This window comes from Miniopterus natalensis, chromosome 6 (assembly GCF_054644295.1).
Source record: "Miniopterus natalensis isolate mMinNat1 chromosome 6, mMinNat1.hap1, whole genome shotgun sequence".
NCBI lineage: Eukaryota > Metazoa > Chordata > Mammalia > Chiroptera > Miniopteridae > Miniopterus > Miniopterus natalensis.
The window spans coordinates 65,333,659-65,354,827 of NC_142086.1; the positions used below are offsets into that span (position 1 = coordinate 65,333,659).

A 21,169-nucleotide genomic window follows, 5' to 3' on the forward strand; every position below is an offset into this window, starting at 1 on the left:
GCATGAGCTCAGGAGAAAACATTATTAAAGTTGTAGTTTTGTCTTGTTACCTTGGGAGTGAATTATACAAAGGTGCCTAATTATCTCCTAGGCACCTGGCAGATTGGCCAAGGCATGATATGGAGGGCTGCCTCATCCTGATGTCTTCAAGTATCAGCAAGGCACAGGGGGTCAGCTTTTAGGGACCCCACACACTGAGTAGCAGGCCACTAATGACATTGCTTTTGACAATTAATTAAGCAGCAGCCCTCCAGCAACTGCGGCATGTGCTGCTTCCCCACAAAGCTCTACAGGGGCACAGACCGATCTGGATCTCTTGGCTGAGCAGCTATACCAGGTTTACTTTGGAAAACAATTTCCACTATGTCATCCAATTAAGAAGTCAATGCTATTTTTTATTTATGTAAAACATTAAAGGAAAGTTAGGATAAATTACCAATGAACCCAGTAACACACCTACACACATACACTTCACCCACCAATTTTATTCACAGATGCTCACCCTCAGGTACCACATGCATTCTTTCATGCATGGAAGGGTATCCTAACCATAATACCAGTGGCCAGATCTGAATCTGGATGGAGTAGAGTAGAAAGCAGTTTTAGTGGTGACTTGAGTAGAGATACACCCATACACAGTATTATTTAATGGCTCCTGTGTTTACTAATCAGGGATCATTTGCTTTCAAGGAAGAAAACCTCATTCAAACTTACTCAGGTAAAAAGGTGACTTTATTTGCTAATTCTATTCTCTTCTCTTTGATAATCTGCTTATTTAATCTATACCTTGTTAGGCCAGGGTCTGTTTGATCTTGGCAGGTGTGCTGGTTTTTCTCCCTTTGCCTCCACTCCCCAGATTCATTCTCCACCCTTCATGCTCTGTTCTGTGCTCCCAAAGCCCCCTTTGACTGCTTCCTGTTGGGGTCAGCCAATGGGAGTTACTATCAGGAGATGCTAAGGGGAGAGGAGAGCAAGGCCAGAGCATTTCCTCCTCATTCCCTTCTAGCCTTAGCTCCTATAGTCCCCTCATTGAAATCATTTCATTTGAACCATCTCAGTTAAATTCTGTTTCCTGCCTAATGCAGGAGAACCTCCCAAGGTCCTACCTTTGATCTACCCAGTCTTTCATCAACCATAATTGTTTTCTAGTTCTACATATGCAAACTCAGGCTAACAGACATTCTCTTTGCAAACTCAATCCCCCTCTTCCCAACTTGGTTGATTGATTATAGTCAACTTTCTGGTATCTAATCATTATGAGCAATTGTCATCTGTTTGTTCACTCCCTTGGACAATAGTAGCATTTGTGGTTTTAGAAATAATGTAGATGTTTATGAGTCTTATTCAGTTTGTTACCACAGTCAAGGCTGCATTTTGGGTTGTGCAGTATCCTTGAGACTCTGAGACTCACAAGGTCAAGATCAAGGTCAAGGTCAAGCTCAGAGTACTTTTTGCTCATTACTGTCTCCACATCAGCAAGCACAGTGCCTGGCACCTGGGGACAGTTGATAAATATGTGTCGAGAACAAGGGGAACAAGGAGGATGAGAGGGAATTTGTCTGTGCCCTTGGGTTGTATCTGTTCTACAAAAGCACAATAGTTATAAAAATAGTTACAATAGTTATAAAAATACTACTGGTAAGAGCTAATATTTATTGAGCAACTACTGTATTCTAGGACTTCCATTTATTATCTCATTTAATCCTTGAAACAACCGTATGAGCTAAATACTATCATTACTTCCGTTTAAGTGATAAAGAAACTTGGCTCCAAGAGGTTAGGAACTTTTTCTAGGTCACCAGCCTAGTATGTGGCAGAACCAATCTAGGTCTGACCGTCTATAGAGTCTGTACTCTTACCCAAATCTGATTCCGCCCACACCCATGCCTCTGGGATTCCCTCTGGAGCCTACAATATACCTCTCCTCCAACTGTTGCATGGTCCATACTTCAAAATCAGAAGGTGTCCTCTCTGACTTCCACTGAACCTTCTCTTCTTCAACTTAGACATCACCCAGGTGTTCCTCACATGGTGTGGTTTACAGGCCTCTCACCTTTTTCTAGGATAGATTTGCCCTAAAATTCTTGATTAGGATCCTCCTACCCTCCTTTCCTGAGCAGAGAGCTCTTCCAGTATCTCTGACCTTTTGATTCAACTCAGAACTGACCACACCAAACAGGCATGGAATGGAAACCCTGGGTCATCCTAAATTGGGAATGATGTACCTTCAGGCTGACTGTCACAACAGGTCACTGTATGATTTACAAGAAGGGTGTGTGTGTGTGTGTGTGTGTGTGTGTGTGTGTAGACAGGTGTTAAGGGAAGAGAAAGCAGGACATGTTTTCTGGAAGTTGTCCTAAAGCAAGGCTTTTCTTGATGGGGCAGCTTAGAGAGCCTGCAATCCTAGCATGTGTTCATCTTTAAAGAACAGAAACATTTTCTAGACAAGTGAAAACAAGCACATTTCCAAGCCTGTGAGCCTCCACGCACATCTATTTTCTCTCCTTGTATGAAGGCCAAAGACATTTTCCATGCCCTGAAATGAAGGGCTTTGCTGGAGTGAAACTGGGAGTCATCTCCCCTCCCAGGAAGTAGCTCTCTGGCAGCGGAACTGCTTGTTTGAGAAGTTGTTCTACCTGAGTTATTAGACTAGACCAGGAACTCTTAGATTTGGGGGGACCATTTGCCTGGCAGTCTGGTGAAGCCTGCAAACTTCTTCTGAAAATTGTGTTCATAAATGAATAACCTACTCACATAGGAAATCGAAAGGAATCAATTATATTGAAATACAGTTTATAAAAATATTTTAAAATCATGATATAATAACAATGTGCTTGTTTATTGGTATGTTAAATACTAATATGTCTAATAACTATCATAATTTGAAATTAGCAATGAGCACAACTGATATTCTAAAATTTCTCCAATGACATTAATATGATAGAGAAATGATTGCTCTTAGTGATAAAATTATCACCTATACTCATGATTGAAATAAATGCTTATACTCAATCAGAGGTTAGTGAAAATAAAGATGTCTTATTTTCTTAACCAAATTCACAGACCCCCTGAATTGCACAGACCCCAGGCTAAGAACTCTTAATTAGGGAGCTGAAACATTAGAATCCTAATGGGAGAGACTGTGGAAGAGACCAGCTCATTTTGCAGATGAGCAAAGGTTGCTTTTGAAGGTTTGAAATCTTCAATATTGGGATGGACCTTGCAATTCCTAGTATTTAGTATTTTGTTTTCTACTTATGAAGAAGACAGTGGGAAAGGCAAGAGTGAAAATTTAGGGACAGGTGTCTGCTTGGCATATGTTTTGATGTCATCATTTATCAACTGAATGTACAGAAAAGAAAAAAAAAAGGTCCAGTCTGCAAAGAGCCTCATTCCTGGACCCCTGGCTAGAGCTTAAATGTTATCAAGTACCCTCACCCCATACACCCAAGTCCAGAAAAATCTCTCTCACCTTCCCCTAAAAGAAAATCCCCAAGCATTCAAAGAGGCACATTTTTCACTTTCAGCTCATAATGAGGGGGCAAATGTGGGGAAAGTTCATTTACACTTAAGTAAATTCTTTGGAAGAAAGTAATACACTCCTCAGTGGAAGATTTTCACTGATACCTTAACTTATCAAGTCCCAACCATCCCTGGAGTCACGCATGCTCCTGACAGACAGACATCCAGTAGATGTCATTGGGTACCACCTCCCCAGCTTTACATAGCCTCAGACCTCAGACCTCCTGCCTTGTAGCCCCACTAGGTCACTGAAGCCCCCCAAAGAAGCAGAAAATTCAAACCGTCTCTACCTGTCTTCCCATGGGAGACAATAGAATATTTGAAGATCTGAAAATCTTTTACATCATTTCTAATCTAGAAGTCACCTTAGAGGTGATCTACCAGAGGTACTAATGGTAATTTGGACAGGACAATTCTTTGTGCAGGCATCTGAGCCCACTACACTAAATGCCAGAAGCGCCCACTCCATGTCTCTGTGACAGTCACAAGTACCTCCCCACATTTACAGACACCCCCTATGGGTAGTTTGTAAACACAGCCCCTGGGTGTGGTTGAGAACCACTGGATAAAAGCATTGGGATGTTAATGAGTTTTTCCAAGACATGAGGATAGCCAACTTAGTGATTTTTTTATAACCCCACTTATTTCCAAAAATGATTTGAATGTGTTGAATGACTTGTTTTTATTTGGGCATAATTCTTATCTCCATTTTACACATGAGGGAATGGCCTAGTCTCACCCAGCTAGAAAGTAGAGGAGATTGGAACTTGAGTGTTTAGCACAAGTCCCACCATGTTACCCCCTCTGCCCCTCAGTGATGTCTGCTGGGCATTGGGCAATTGTGGGTGCCACATGTAAGGCCCTGGTGCTGCCCTGACACTCTGAATCTGACGAATGTCATCATCCCTACAGGTGCTGCAAGGAGCAGCCACGTGTTTCTACGCTTTCATTGGGTTTGACATCATCGCCACCACTGGAGAGGAAGCCAAAAATCCCAACACCTCCATCCCTTATGCTATCACCGCCTCCCTGGTCATCTGCCTGACAGCATATGTATCTGTAAGTACCAAGTGCTTAGGGGACACGCCTCATGACCTTTCGCATTTGACCTTAAAATGTGGCTCTGGGGCTGGGTTCCCTTCTGTCAGGAAGTGATCCTCTCCTTGTGCCCTCGGTGTTTGTATGAATGTGTCCATGCTCCCTATATCTTCACCCACTGATGACAAGATGAAAATCAGGCGTCCAAACTGGAGGTGGGAGAACCTCAGGCCCTTCCTTCAGCCACAGGCCCTGAGTCTCCATCCCCGCCTGCCCTGGGCACAGGCTCTTGGTGCCTGCTGCTTCCCGGGGCTGGGGGTGGTGTGCTGGGAATGGGCTGCCGTCCAAGGAGCTCAGATCATAGGCTGGCAGTAACGGGTGGGTGTGCATGCGAGCAGAGGCATTGTGGGCCTCTGTGCACCCTCCTCAATGCTCTTCTGTCTTCTGGGAGCTTCCCGGCAGTGAAGAGGCGAGGCTCCCCCAGAGTGAGGAGAGAGAGTGCTTCGTCCCTGGAGATGCTCTTCCCTTAAACCCTGGGGGCGGGGAAAGTGCAGTCTTTCTGCTGTTGCTTCTTTTACATGAGCTCAAGCTCACCCCTTAGGGTTTCCCTGTTAAGGGTCATCCTCAGAATGAAGCCTTCAGTCTTGTGTGCTCAGGATCACACTCTGGGATGCTCCTCACGCTTTTGATGTGTCATCTCTCAGCTCCCACCCTAGAATTTCTATCACAGAGATCAGCCACATCCAAGATCCCCTCAGCCCCTGGCAGTGGAGAGAACCAGCTGACAAGCCAACAGGTGTGTGGTTACACAAATACCCCAGGCCCTGAGAGTCCCACTCACGTCAGTCACCACATTAAAAAAGAGTCAGCAGCTGGGGTGCGCCCTATAAGCCCTGCAGCTCCTGCTGGCATAGAATGTGAAAAGCACCTCCTTCCCCTCCCACCCGGAAAAAATAAAACCATCTTTAGCAACCACCTGAAGAAGCCAGGCAAGCTGCAAAACACGATTGTCCTGGAAACCAAAGGAAAACACAAGAGCAGCTTTGAATGTGGTTTATAGAAATTCAACCTCCCACTATGCACACACATTACAAGTGGCCCCATCTTATCTATATCCCGATCACCCCAGCAGACAGAGCGCTCGGGGAGGTGTGGCGTGGGAGGAGCAGCGCAGACACTCTACTCCGCAATGCACCACTCTCTCCCTTTCAGGCTCTGAACTCCCTTCTTGATGCCAGCATTGGCCTTTGTAGGCCAGGGGGAGCCTGGCCTTATGACTGGTGGCTCCATTGCCTGAGGCCAATTCTGAAGGGAGGAATATTATGGCAGATCTATACTGTATGAAGGAAGATAGGTCCTGGTTCAGTGATTCCTGATTAAGCAAAGCCATGGTGGTCTTAATAGCCAAGAGTAGGACTGGATTCCATCCTGATGCCGTAATTTGTTTGTTGGTTTGCCTGGCTCCTGGGACTGAGCTGCAGAGAAGAAATGGAAATACGAGCCCTCATCTGAGTCTTATCAGTTTATTGGCTATGGATCTCCTACACACCTATCTTTGAAGTTTTGATCTCTGGTCTTTGGGGTGACAGGAGTACTGTTAAGACCTTGTAAGACTCTGAAAGTTTAAAAGAGAGTCATGTCCTTGTGGGCAGGGTGCCGTGGTCACTGCCAGGCTCCAGTGCCTGTGGCTGCAGCTACTCCCACCTGGTAATGTCTGCCCTTCACTGAACTGTCAGTAGCTCTGCTTCATTGGGGCTGAAATACCTGCAGACTTATTCCTTAGATATGAAAAGCCCAATGGAAGATACTAGAGATTATCTGGTCCAGTCCACTAAATCCACATGTGGGGAGAAAATGCTGAGACCAAGAGCTCCAGAGGCCAAATCGTTGTTCTAAAGTGAAGGTATGTGCCAAGAAGTAGCAGATCCAAACTGCTGTGCGGGCCCCTGACTCCAGGTCCTGGGCTCTTTCTCTCCTATGGGACGTTCATCCACGCTGTCAGTCCCCTCTACCTCCACCCATGTTTTCTCTTGTTTTAACAGGTGAGCATGATCTTAACTCTGATGGTGCCATATTATGCCATTGACACGGAATCCCCACTCATGGAGATGTTTGTGGCTCATGGGTTCTATGCTGCAAAATTCATAGTGGCCATTGGGTCAGTTGCAGGATTGACAGTCAGCTTGCTGGGCTCCCTGTTCCCAATGCCGAGGGTCATTTATGCCATGGCTGGTGACGGGCTCCTTTTCAGGTAAGGGTTATGCTCTGTGAGACTGATTCTGTTATGTCATGCCTGACAGGGAACATGTCACTCGCTGTCAGTCTGACTGCAATTTCGATGTGAGTGCCTGTCACATAGACTGTGGAACTTGTCATATATCCTGGCAAAGAGATTGAGTTGAAAGAGCTTACGCCCTGAAACAGCTCCTCTATTTGACTCTGGGTCCCTCAATCTAGCACAAACTAATCTGTTGCTCTAACTGCCCCCTCTACTGTTTGACATTGTATATTCCTTTGTAAAGATGGTGGGTGCCAAACTGCTACACTGGGTGGCCTCCAGAAGGGAGAAACCATTTCAGGACATCTTAGGTCTGCCCTCTTATCGAGGCCTGATACCTGGCCCTCTCTGCACAGCACCTCTGGAGGTGAAAAAGTGCAAAGTTTTAATCAAAGGGAGAACAAGACCCTCTGAACAGAACCTAATAATAGTACCAGCAATAGCTACCATTCATTGAATATTTGTGTATCCCAGGTGCTTTGTATACAGTATCCCTTCTAGTCATCACAATAACTCTATTTAGTTGTTATAATAACTCTGTTTTATAGAAGAGTGAACTAGATGGGTATTTTCAGAGAGGTGGGAAAAAAACTTGCCCTAAATCCCCCAGCTTCTGAGTGGGGGGCAGGATTTGAACCCAGGACTGCCTGGCTCCAAAGACCAGACTTTTAACCACACCAATATAGTGACTCTTCCTGCCCCCTGCCTTGACCATGAAGTGGCCTATCTGCCCCCAATACAGAGGGTAAATGGAAGCATCCTGTGGTTCCCAGTGCCCACCATGTGAGGGGCTTGCAGGGAAGGCATTCTTCCAGTGCACAAAGCAAGGCGTAAACCCTGGAGACCACAGAGTTCTCGGGGTGCAGAGGGATCCAGCTCAGGGACTTTATCTCTACCATTGGCTGTCATCGTCTGCTCCAGTTCCTCAGCCTACCCCCTGCAGTCATCACCAGGTCCGAGCTGCTATATTTGGGGAGCTGGATAGATCAGGAAGAATTGGACTGTGGTGGAGGTGTGACAATTTCACACATCCGAAAGGTTTTTCTGCTCTCAAAGAAATTAAGAGGAAAGAGCCTGGGGCTCCAAGCACAGTGCATTGTCTTGTGTGAGTCCTGAAAATAAGGGAGGAATGGGAGAGAGCAGGAACCTGCTTAAGGCCTACAGGAACCGCTAAGGAAGCAGCTGCCATTCAATTGCCCTTGTTGGTCTTCTCCAGTTGGTAACTGGCTGAATTTAGCCTGTGCCAGTGAGCACAGGTTCTTAATTATTGTGCTATTTTACCAGCTAAATCCCTGTACTTATGTTGTTGAGCAATGCTACTCAAGCTTTGGCATAAATCAGACTCTGGAGGTTTTTTAAAGCATAGTTTGTTGAGTCCCGCAAGGCAATGCTGGTGCCACTGATGCGTGGGCCACACTTTGGGTAACAGGTCTAGAGGACCCCCAAGCAGCTGTGTGACTTCTCCAACTATCACTTCTTCCCAGCAAAGCCTGGATTTCAATTTAGGTTTCTGAAATACCCCCTAGATTCAATCATCCCTTCACATCACATAATCGGGTAGGAACTTTAATAAAAGTTTGTCTCAAAACCAAGGAATTAAAGTAAATTCTTTTAAAATTATATTCCAGGAACCAAATCCTGGGGTAGGCATCTCAGCTGTATTTAGAGCAGTGGATCCAGAAGTCAATTGAAGGGGCAGGACCAGGAGGAATTAAGCCATGTTAGAGTCAGACACCATCTGCAGCCACGTTAACCCTGTGTTCCATCAACCCTCCAGGTTTCTGGCTCATGTGAGCTCCTACACGGAGACGCCAGTGGTGGCCTGCATTGTGTCTGGGTTCCTGGCGGCTCTCCTCTCGCTGTTAGTCAGCCTGAGAGACCTGATAGAGATGATGTCCATCGGCACTCTCCTCGCCTATACCTTGGTCTCTGTCTGCGTCTTGCTCCTTCGATACCAGCCAGAGAGTGACATTGATGGTTTTGTCAAGTTCTTATCGGAGGAGCACACAAAGAAGAAGGAGGACATTCTGGCTGACAGTGAGAAGGAAGTGTGTTCTCCTGTGAGTGAAGGGGAAGAGTTTTCTGGCCCCGCCACCAATCCATGTGGGGCCAAGAACTTACCATCCTTGGGAGACAATGAGATGCTCATAGGGAAATCAGACAAGTCAACCTACAACGTCAACCACCCCAACTATGGCACCGTGGACATGACCACAGGCATAGAAGCAGACGAATCTGAAAACATTTATCTCATCAAGTTAAAAAAGCTGATCGGGCCCCGTTACTACACCATGAGGATCCGGTTGGGCCTTCCAGGCAAGATGGACCGGCCCACGGCAGCTACAGGGCACACGGTGACCATCTGCGTGCTCCTGCTCTTCATCCTCATGTTCATCTTCTGCTCCTTCATCATCTTCGGTTCCGACTACATCTCAGAGCAGAGCTGGTGGGCCATCCTTCTGGTTGTTCTGATGGTGCTGCTGATCAGTGCCCTGGTGTTTGTGATCCTGCAGCAGCCAGAGAACCCCAAGAAGCTGCCCTATATGGCCCCCTGCCTCCCCTTTGTGCCTGCCTTTGCCATGCTGGTGAACATCTATCTCATGCTAAAGCTCTCCACCATCACGTGGATCCGGTTTGCCGTCTGGTGCTTTGTGGGTAAGCAACTTCCTTTGGAGCTTTGAGAGTTCCCTTTTAAGGCATTGAACAGGCTTATCCAAAAATTACCTTCTTGCTGGACTAGGCATTGCCATTCCAAGAAAAGTATGGCTGGTTCTATGGGCCCTGGCTTTCTGCATTAGAGTCAAGAAAGCTAGTTGCACCCTTTGCCTGTTATGGTCTTGGTCATTGGTTCTGAAGAATGATGCTGATCAATCTATCACTTCATTGGATACTATTACTAAACATTCTTCTTATGGATAATTAATACCATACAAGGTCCACTTTAAATGGATCCACATAAAAAGGGGGAAAATAGCATAATAAAAGTGAGAATGGGGAAAACTGATTCTATCTTAGAAACTAAAAATTATGGAAAAAAGTATTCTACTTTTGACAAAATTAAATTAAAATAGTAACCATGCCATAATTTTTAAGTAAGCAAAGTATAAATTAAGTGTGGGTTTTTTGGCATCATTTTTTTCTGATAAAATTGCTTTATGGCACCATTTAACATCCCTCACTTCATATTGACTTTCATAAACTATTCAAGAGTTTTTCTTTTTTTTCCCCAAGGTCCTTTCTTTGTCCTTTGAGATTCCAATCATTCTCTTGGGAAGTATCCATCACACCATGATCCGTCTTCAGTTGATAACTGATAGGACTCTCTCAGGTCCTCAGTTGTTCACAGCTTTGGGTGTGAATTAGAGTTGCTCTTTCTAAACTCACTTTCTTTGCCTTCAAGATGTTTATAAGATGGCTGGGGATTGGTGCTAGTAGTAACTTGAGAGGGATGTTTAAGTGAAGATTAATTTTAAAGTTCTTTAGTCACTATTTTTATGTTCCCTATACAACTTGGTAACCCTAGGGTCTCTGGTAACAAATGCTTAGCTAAGGGGGATCCTTAGGTGCTTTGAGGAATAGGAAAGTAATAGAATAACTAACCCCTGCCTTAAGGAGAGGCAAGACCAATATGCATGAATCAACTAGACTGGGCAAGACAGTATAGAGACTCATCAATTAATAAACCATCTACTTCTTGAGGTCAGGGATATGGGTGTTCAACATTGTGCCTTCTGTGTCTGGAACATAGTAGGTGCTTAGTAAATACTTCTCTATGATTATAAAGCACTCTTCAGATGAGAAACAAAGAAACTTCCTGTCATAATAGCCAGAAAGGACTTTGATGAGGTAGAATTTGAAGTAGGCCTATAAGGTAAGGTTTAGATAGAGAAAAATGGGGGGGAAATCATAGTACTCAAAGGAAAGGGCATATGTCTCCCTTCAGATTCCTCTCCTCTGAAGGCTATTTTGTGTCTTCCTGTACACATTTTGTTTCAATTTTTCACTATTCTAGGTCTCATCCTCTGTTAGACATTAGGGGGATTTCTCCAGAGGACAACACCACTTATTCATCAAGGTTTTAACCATTTATATGATTGATTCACAATCTCTCTCCTCTGTTTAAACATTTTCCCACTGTAACATGTAGCTAAGCAATGGAAAGATCCTATCATGGGTAGGACTGAAGTGGGTAGAAATATTTTAGTCATATATTTGTGAAATGAATAAAGGTATAGACACAAAGATACATGGATTTACTCATTTATTGCTAGACTATTAAAGCTGGAAGGGGCCTTTACTATCTAGTTCAGTATTACCCCCGGTAGGGTGACCATTCCATTGGTAATATTTGGGCTGACTTTAGAGAGTATATGAATGAACTTTTTAAAATATTATATGGTGCCCTAGCCAGTTTCGCTCAGTGGTTAGAGTGTCGGCCAGTAGACTGAAGGAGCCCGGTTTCCATTCCAGCCAAGGGCACGTACCTCAGTTGCAGGCTCGACCCCCGGCCCCGGTAAGGGCTCGTGCAGGAGGCAACCAAGTGGTGTGTCTCTCTCACATCAATGTTTCTCTCTTTCTCTCCCTTCCACTCTCTCTGAAAAGCAATGGGGGGGAAAATATCCTCAGGTGAGGATTAAAAAACACACACACAAAATAAAAATATTATATGGTTATTATACATTTTCACATATACTAAAAAAATATACATACATAAATCTGGTGATTATTTTTAAATTTAAAAAGGAGTCAAATTAAGAAAAACATTAGTACTCATGCAGATGCTATATGATTCATAGCAATAATTAACACATATTGCACTTATCACACAGACATTATTCTGAGGGTTTTACTTATATTAAGTTATTTAATCCTCACAACAATATCCATTTTACAGATGAAAAAACTGAGGTATTTGACTGAGGTCACATGGCTAGAATAAAGCAGAGCCAAAATCAGTACTCAGGTAATGTGGGTCCAAAGTCCATGATCATAGCCACTGCACTAAAATGTGATATATAAATAAAGTTTGAGAGACACTAATATAGTCCACCACCTCCCCACTTCTCCCTCTCTCAGTTTCACAGATGAGCAAAGTGAACCTCCAAGAGGTTAAATTATACGCTCAAGGTCAACAGGAATAACAGGAAGTTATTCACAGAGCTATTACTGCAATCCAGTATCTCTATGCTCAAATCTAGGGCTCCTACCTCCCTACCAGGGTGCCTCTGAGCAGACCTTTTTATTTGATCAGGATGTTTGATATGTGTGGATTAACACATAACATCAGGTAGGGCTGGCTTCCTGGGCATATGACCTGTGTAGTCACATAGGATCCTACACTTGGTTGAATGCTCAGTTGCTACCTTCTTGAATTCTTAACAGTTTTTTAACAGGGGCTCCATGGTTTTGTTTTGCACCCATACCCACAAATTAAGTAGCTGGTCCTACATATTATCTATGGTTTCTGGCATACAAAAGCATTTTGCAAAAGTGATGAGGTGGCAGGGACCCTTGCCTTTGGAATCAAACATCCCTGGGTTCCAATCACGACTCTGCCACCTCTGTGTCTTGTGACTTTGGGAAGTTTAGAGTTTATTCATCTGGAAAAATGCAGATAATTTACTATCCTTGATCTCGTTCTGTGTGGGGCTTAAATAAGAAAATATTTGGGAAAGCAATGAGAACTGTTTCTTTCCTGCCTTTTTTTAAAAAATCTAAAGTGATTCATTGTCCCCCAAACTAGCTATCACAAGCCAAAGTACAGCGTGAACCTGTTCTGACTCAGGCTGCCTTCCCAGTTATCAGGCAGAAGAAAACTCCCAGAGAGCCTTTTGCAATCTTGCTGATAGCACAAACTTCAAGCTCGCTCCAGAAACTGATACTCCCTGGCAGGGGAGGATGCCACCCTGCAGCCTGGGGCCAGCCAGACAGGGCACAGGAGCCCGCAGGTCAACAAACACTCAGCTGCCAGCTACTAACTCCTTTGGTATCGTGATCTTTGAAGGCTGGTATACAGGTCAGCTTCACCTAGAACAAAGATGCACACATCAGAATCACCTGAGTTGTTTCTAAAACATTCTACGCCCAGAATCTCCTCTACAGAGATTTTTCTGAATCAATTGGTCTAGTATGGTCAATACTGGGTATTTTTTAAAGCTCCTTCGGGTAATTATAATGTGCAGCCATGTTTAAAATGACCTAGAATAGTGGTTCTTAAAGTGTGCTCCCAGGCCAGTAACGTGAGCATCACCTGGGAACTAGTTAGAAATGCCGTTTCGGACCCTGTCGCCACTGGAACGGAATCTCCAAGGGTCATTTAGGTGTTCGAGAGCCCCCCAGGTGATTCTGATGCATGCTCGAATTTGAGAGCCACCCATCTAGAGAGAAAAATAAGGAGATAATAGCAAGCAAGATAGATCATTTAATTACAAAACCCTGTTTTTCAAAACACATATTTGCCTGTATAAAATACACCCACCCTACAACCCCAAATTGGCTTATAAAATCTTTAATGATGCTATCGATTAAATATCCCACCTCTAAACTTCTGAGTCTCCAAAATGTCCTATTTTTCCTCTTAATCTCTATTTATAGCATAGCTTTCCTGGGGAGAACATAGATATATTTTTAAATGGAGCTTCTTATGAAACATCAGGTAATTTTTTTAAAGCTTTACATGATTAGGCTGAGTCATACCTTAATAATCTCCTTGGATACATTTTTTTTACCCAACCCTCTCTAAACGGGAATCGTAATTGCAACATTTTTGTCACAATGTTTTGCTAAGCTTTGACCTTCAGAAGACACAACTCAGAGAGTGAAATGAGGCACAAGCCCCAACAAGATTACCCAGCACCTGTTTCTTTTCCTTCAGGAAAGAGAAGTAATCCAACAGCAAATGTTCAGTAATCCCACAAAATGAGCACGGATCAGCCTTCATTCCCCTCTTCTCTTAGCTGATGCAGCTTTGTGAGAACATCTCCAGGAACAGGGCAGAGGCTCGGGGGGTATGAAAGTAGGAGGGACTCGTGAGAACACTGCACACTGGGATTTTCATGGGCATCTTTCAGGTCAACTGTTCCCTGGGGCCATTATTATGAATTGATCATTTGTGAGACCAGTTTGCAGGCCTCCTTACCATGAAGGCAGCCAAGTTTTCATCTGAAATGTTTTCAATCCCTCTGAGGAGAACGAATTCTTGTCTATAGATTTAGAGAGCAGGTAGAACTTGTGATTTGGGCAATGGAGCCCATATAGCCTGTACTAAAACATAAATATTCCAAAGAGGAGGCACCGCGTACCGTCTTTGAGCTACCCCCTGGAATTTTATTGGACATTGACCAAAGCAGCTATTGTGATGAGGGGGCAAGGAGGAAAAGAAGGGAGTCATGAATTGGGACTTGAGAGGGCACCGAGATGAACAAATTCCTGATGAGATGTCCCACAAATAAGTTTAAAATTCTCCTTGTAGGCAAAGGAGAAAACCACTGGCACCTTCAGCACCAGGAGAGTAAGAAAAATCATGAAGGCCAGGCTGAGGATGGCAACAGGGCCAGCGGGGTCCCGAGGAGGGGGGAGGATGGAGGCGAGCCCTGCAGGAGTCCAGGCCGCCCGCTGGCAGAGGCGCTGGGCAGGACAGGGAGACACATGGGGAAAAGGGGCCGAGGGCGGCCACGGCTCTGCACCCGGGGCGGCTGAGAATGAAGGCGGAGAGGACCACTGCAGAGACGGAAGGCCGGAGCGGGCAGGGGCCGCCGCCCGGAGCAGCGTAAAGCCCTGACAGAGTGGGCGCCGGGCTTCTTTCCCTCCGCATTCCGTGTGTGAGGGGTTCATTCCCGTTGTTGCCTGTAGATTTAGTGTGTTCTTTCTCCTTGCCGTCCAGCCTTGCCCTGCGGTGATACACCACAAGGTATTATCCATTCTAGTGTCCATGGACGTTTAGCCTGTTTCCAGTTTGGGGCTGTTGGGTATAGAACCTCTCTGAACATTCTTGTAGGTGCATTTGGTGGTCACATGGACACATTCCCCTTGGGTTTTTATTGAATTAGAAGTACAATTGCTGGCTTGGATTATTAGATTTTTTAATATTCTTTGACAAAATGCATTCTGTCTCATGGCTATTATACCCCTCAAACAAAATATGGGTCCCCAGCTCCATTTTGCAGATGGGAAACTGAAACACAAAGTAATGCTGTTTTATGTTAGATTAGTTGCAGGGCCGGGGAGGGAATCTCTCCATCCTGAACCTACTCTTCCTGGCCACTCCATAGTAAATCGTACTGTTATTACAACCAACAGGGCTTGCAGTGTATTGTAAAAAATAACCAGCAGAGTGGGAGTTGGCAGGGATTGCGCTGGATGGGAGGCCACCTCATTACCATCCAGTCTTCATCTCTGCATTGGCAAATGTCTGTTTTGGAAAGTTGATCCCAGAGTAATAAAAATAAAAAAGCCTCTGGGCAAAACAAAGTGCCTCAGTTATCTGCACAGGCAGGGCTTCCTGAGGGAAAATGCTCCCCAGGAAGAGGCAACTCCACCCAGCCCGAGGTCAGGTGGCCCACCTTCTCCCGCCCTGAGCGTGGAGCTACGAGCAGAGGACAGACAGCTCCTGGGGGGCTCCAGAGATCAAGGACCTGCTGCCCAACCCAAGTGTGTGCCTGCAGAATTGGAAACCTGCTGGTATCATCCATCTCCAGGTCCCTCAGCCTCTTTTCAGAGTTAAGTTTTTGTTCTAGGTTTTCTCCCATCTGATCCAGAGGACCACTCCTCCCATCCCTCTCACGTGTAGGTTTGGGATCATTTGCTTAATCACCACAGAATGGATCAACACAAGTAGAGCACGTAGGTGTAGTGCCAGCTCATGCTGAGGTGCCCCAGCATCTGAAGGCAGGCGTGACATTTCTACACCTTCCCGAAGCATTTAAGTGGGATGGGAACAGCCATCACGAGATGTGAGTCCCAGTGCCATTTCCATCACTGATGGACTGTGCAGCTCTTAGCTTCTCTGGGCTGATGGACAAGAACATGGTTTTTTATAAAGGGCTCGACGATCACAGTGTCCTACTACATAAAGAAAGCCCATTCAATTTCTCAAGGCATGATTCTTCACACATCCAGCCCAAACTTCTCATTGGGCCCATTTTCCACCAGGGAACTCAGTCTGGAAAAGAAGCCAAAGCCTCCCTGTGAATACCTCCCTTCACTGCAGACAGCCTTTCGCAGGACTCATGGCCTTTACCTTTGACCAGGGCTGGCATTTAGCCCGTGTGCCCGGTACAGCCATGTCTGTTGTTAAAATGTTGAAACACTTCTGCTGCTAACTAGTCTCTGCCTTTAGTGCCCCCTCCCACCAGGATCCGCAACTAAAAAAAGTCTTAATTCCAGTCCAACAGCGGAGCCCCCGGGTCCATTGTGTGTGTGTATGTGTGTATGTGTGTGGACACTGCAGCACAAAAATTGATTCCCTTCTGATTTTCAACATCACACCTGCTTGTCATTTATTACAGATATAAGGTATGTAACCAAGGAGCAATGAATGAAAGTTTTTAAGCACCAGCAGAATTAAATATGTGAATAGAATAAATACTATTACTTATCAATTAGCCATCTTATTGAGGCTTGGTTCCAAATGAATTCTGGCTTATGCCAAAACTAAATCCATTCTCAAAAATAAAACTTTGCCACCTGTAAGGGTTTACAAAAGAATATAATACCAGTCCTAGTGACAACCTAAATAGCAGTGCCCAAGACTATTTCAAGCAATGACAGCCTCATTGGACTAAGTATATAGCCTTATAAGGTGAAGGGTTTTTTCCCACATGTATACTAATTCAGGGAAATTTTAATACTAGTAGATATCAGATATTAAGGAATTATTATTAGTTTTTAGATGTGTAATGATACTAAGTTAAAGTTTTTAAAGGAGCCTATTTTAGAAGTACATACATAGGATGGAAGGAATTTGTTTCAAAATAAGCTAAGAGAAGGGAGGCAGGGAGCTAGCAATGTGTACATGGGGTTCTTTATACCATTCTCTCCACTTTTGTATATGTTCAGAATTCTTCAAAATAAAAAGTTAAGCAAAATTTTTTAAACTGTAGGTAAAATTTTTTTCAACCAGTCTATACCTCATAGCCGCCCCTGGTTAATGGGAGAAATAGCAGATGGAAGCACCCTCGGTTAGGACACGGAGAGACCCAGAAGGATTCACAGTCCGACCACCAACCGTGTTGCTGTGGACAATCCTTTGTTCTGTCCTGTGCCCAGTTTCCTGTCTGTGAAATGCATATAATCGTAAACACACACATCCCCTGACAGGCTAGAAGGAGTCTAAACAAGATAACATTTGTATACCCTTTTGAGCTCCTTGAGATAAAGGTGCAACCTAAATGCATCGTTACAGGACTTCGGCACCCAGAGGTGTTGTGTGAAGTCTAGCTTAGATGATGCAGGGTTCCCAGAATCCCCACAGATTTTTCAGAAACTACCTCATGCTTAGTTCACTAAGCCAAGTGAAAGGAGCAGAAACAGAACACCCGGCTTCTACACAGGAGGCTTTTAGCAGCTCTGTTTACTCCTCCGACACAAAGCCCTTGTTTATGTGTGACAGATGGTACTACATGTTTCTCTCCTCTCCTCTTCTCTCTCTCTTCCTCCCTCCCTCACTTCATTTGTTCCCTTCTGTTTCTTTGTCTCCCTCCAGTTTTTCTTTTCTCCTACCTCCCTCTGCATCCCACCACTTTTCCTGAATTGACTAAGGGCCGCAAGAGGGATGAAGGCAGAGAGAGCCAAGCCGTGGGGAATGCTGACTGCTTATTCCATCAGGCTGCACGCACAGTTGCTTCTTGGTTCACAGCACTCATATTTGAAATGTGTTTTTGAAGAGAGTGACACACCTTTGAAACTGTAGGGGGCTCAGAGCAAACATTAAAAGGCCCATAAATATTTATGTGGCAGGTTTCCATGGATTGCATTCCCAAAGTAATCACAGTCAATGCATTCTCACACTCCGCCTCCCCTTTCTCTCTCTCTCTCTCTCTCTCTCTCTCTCACACACACACACACACACACACACACATTTCTTCCTGGTTCAGGAAGGGGAGTTGTGAAGGACTGGACATACAAGAGCCTTTTCTAGATCCATATGGATTGCTAGTTCTGCCCCCTCTCAAACCTACAGAAGTGATTTAGTCTTTCCCAACCTCTATCTCTACTTCTGTAAAATAAAGGCTTTCAAATAAATGGATAATCTATAGACTCTGAATATCTATGATTCTATGAGCAATTCACAGCAAGAGAATTGCCATAAATGTCAATCTACCTGGCACCCCAATACCTGCTGAAGGTAGGGGATGGTCTGTTAGAATAGATGTCAAACCCGTGCTTGAATGAGGCGAGGGGTGGCAGAGGAGTGAGGGGCACTGGGAAAAGAAAAAAAATGGCATAGAGCTCAGCAGGGAAATAAATAAGGTCAGAGAAGGGGATCAGAGAGGAAAGAACTGATAGAATAGATACCAAGCAGGAGTAGGAGGCAAGAGTTGGCGCCTGCCTGGATGTCTAAGAAAAACAGATAGCAAAAAAGCAAAACTGAGCAAAAGGAGGAGTGTGCCTGCTAATTCCACCTAGTCTCCTGAATTTTATTCTCAGGTCTAGACATGCTTCCAACAGAGGCATTCTCCAAGAAGCAGCAGACTGGCTCTTTTAGGTCTTAATTTGACGCCTCATGCTACACAAGGATAGTGACTGTCCCCCACTGCCACCCCCACCCCCAGGCAAGAGAGAGAAAAAATAAAGTCACTATTTGAGAAGTAAAAGCTACATCTGCAAATGATTAACTTGAGGATTTATTACCAATTAGGACTATAAATCTCTGCTTACTTTGGCTGCTGAAAAGTTGATTTCTCGGGGGGTGGGGGGTGATTTGAGGCAAGAAAGAAGAAATCCAAGCTTAAATAGACACACTTCAAATTCAAAACGGAGCAGGATTTTCTCAAGCACCAGAGCGGAAAGCAGACTTGACCTTGCTATTCTAAGCCAACAGCCCAGCAGATGCCTGCAGGGTTAGCAAAGCCAAAGGGACTAGTGCCCCTCAGAAGAGGGTACCAGGGGCCTAGAAGGAGGGTGCATAACCGAGTCACCCCCAATGGCCAGGCCATAAGATGGCCAAAGTTGGCGGTGGAATACATGAATCAGGAGCTCTACGTCCTGGATCTCAGTGGTTCTCAGACTTGGCTGACCATTGGAATCACCTGTGGAGCTTTAAAAACCATACCTATGCTTGGGTCACACCGCAGATCAATTAAATCAGAATCTCTAAGGATGAGGCTTAGCTATCAGAGTGGTTCAAAAACTCCCCAGGTGACTGACCCTCAGGCGCAGCCAGGGTTGAAAACTATTGTTTAACTGGTGTCATTCTCACAGCAACCCCATGTTGTAGGTACAATAACTCCCAAGGCTTTATAGAAGAGAAAACTGACGCACAAAGAGGCTAAGTAACTACACAGTTAATAGTAGTGGGGGCAGGATTTGAACCCATGACTCACACTCTTAATCACCATGCCCTATGGCCTCCCGAGGCTATGGTTCTCAGTTTTCCAGATAGAAAATGGGGGCTCTCAAATTATTTTTATATATTGTTTCCAAAAATTTCTCATAGAAATGAAGCATTTGTCTATATTAATGCTACATACTGATTAAGGAGACAAGTTTCTTTCCTTTGCTTGAAGTGACATCAAAACAAGGAGTTGCACTGAATATTTTATGCTTATTAGGAATCCTCATTCATTCATTCGACAAATATTAAGTGCCAGTTTTCCACAGAGTCTATGAAATAGACCTTCTCTGTGCAGGTAGTCAATCACACAAATGCTGTTTTTAGGGCCACACCAGCTGCATGCACTACACTCTCTAGGAGGCCATAGAAGGGAGTAGACACCTCTGTGTGGCAATAATGTATTACACTTTTGGTGAGTGAAATATGACAAGGGAAAGCACAGGATAACATGAATTTTGCTAAGTGGTAAAATAAAAGATGGAAGCATAGGATAATAAAATGTGAGAATGTTGGGAATACACTGTTGCTGATCCATAAATATCTAGCCCAAGGTAAAAAAATGCAGACTCCTGGCTGGCATCTACACAAATGTAGTAAGCTGGGTGTCAACAGCAGAGGTGGGGACTGGGGTGACCTAGAGAACCTGTATCCTGTCTAAAGAGTCAGCTAGTTCTTACCTCCAGCCTGAAGTTGCCATACAGGAATGTGGGTACAGTGTTGTCAGACTTTTTTAGGGGAAGCTATAGATGTGGATTGCTTAATGCAGCATCTCCCAATTTTTAATGCCCTCTAATTCTAGTCTCTTTCAAATATGGTGTAGACCAAAGAAAACACATCAACCGCCATCTCTGCTTACACCATTGAGAGTAACCTCCCCACTCACCCCATGGGTCCCAAAGCAACCGCTCATTCACCTGTGCCTTTCCCCTCCTGCAGGTATGCTCATTTATTTTGGGTATGGCATCTGGAACAGCACCCTGGAAATCAGTGCCCGAGAAGAGGCCCTGCACCAAAGCACGTACCAGAGCTACGATGTGGACGACCCTTTCTCGGTGGAGGAGGGTTTCTCCTACGCCACAGAGGGCGAGAGCCAGGAGAACTGGGGCGGGCCGGCCGAAGACAAAGGCTTCTATTACCAACAGATGTCAGATGCGAAGGCCAACACCCGGACAAGTAGCAAAGCGAAGGGCAAAAGCAAACACAAACAGAACTCGGAGGCCCTGATTGCAAATGATGAGTTAGATTACTCTCCGGAGTAGGAGTAAACACACAAGGAATGGGTAGAAATGGTGGTGATTTATTTTCGGCAACTTAACCTGTGGGCTAGAAGGTGAAAACGTTTTGCCTCTCATTTCAAAAGTCCAGCCTTCCCCAAAGTTAGTCCCCAGTCATAGCCTGTCATTTGCTACTTTTGCTCTTCAGTATAGTTCTTTCGAAGGGTTTAACCTGGGTCCTCTAACTGATCCCCTTATAGAAAAAAACAACAAGAAGCTATAAGAAATTCTATCTTAGATGCAACCATCTAAGAGCTAATTGACAGCAAATGTTTCCTAGGCCTTTGCTTTGCTGGTTGAATTTTTTTGCTTCTTACTGAGACCCCAAGAAGCAAGGAGAAAACTTCTTGGACACATTGAGGCTGCAGCTCCTCATGGAGATATGTCAAAGGAGGTGGGAATGGGCACAAGACAGCATTTCCAACACCTGAGACCACAAGGGCAAAGCTCTGTGCTTGGCATGCGGGCTGAGAGCAGCTCCCCCAGGCTAAGAAGGGCAGGTGG

General features: G+C 44.7%; 1 protein-coding gene across 1 annotated transcript in view; it reads left to right on the top strand.

Moving 5' to 3' along the window:
* Positions 1-20,806, top strand: part of SLC7A14 (solute carrier family 7 member 14) — a 39,377-nt gene extending 18,571 nt beyond the window's left edge. Inside the window, exons 4-7 of the mRNA XM_016202983.2 lie at positions 4,435-4,581; positions 6,603-6,811; positions 8,616-9,493; positions 20,328-20,806. Of these exons, the coding sequence (XP_016058469.2) occupies positions 4,435-4,581; positions 6,603-6,811; positions 8,616-9,493; positions 20,328-20,650 (1,557 nt within the window). The 3' untranslated portion in view covers positions 20,651-20,806. The remainder of the gene's footprint in view (positions 1-4,434; positions 4,582-6,602; positions 6,812-8,615; positions 9,494-20,327) is intronic.
* Positions 20,807-21,169: the final 363 nt, after the last annotated feature.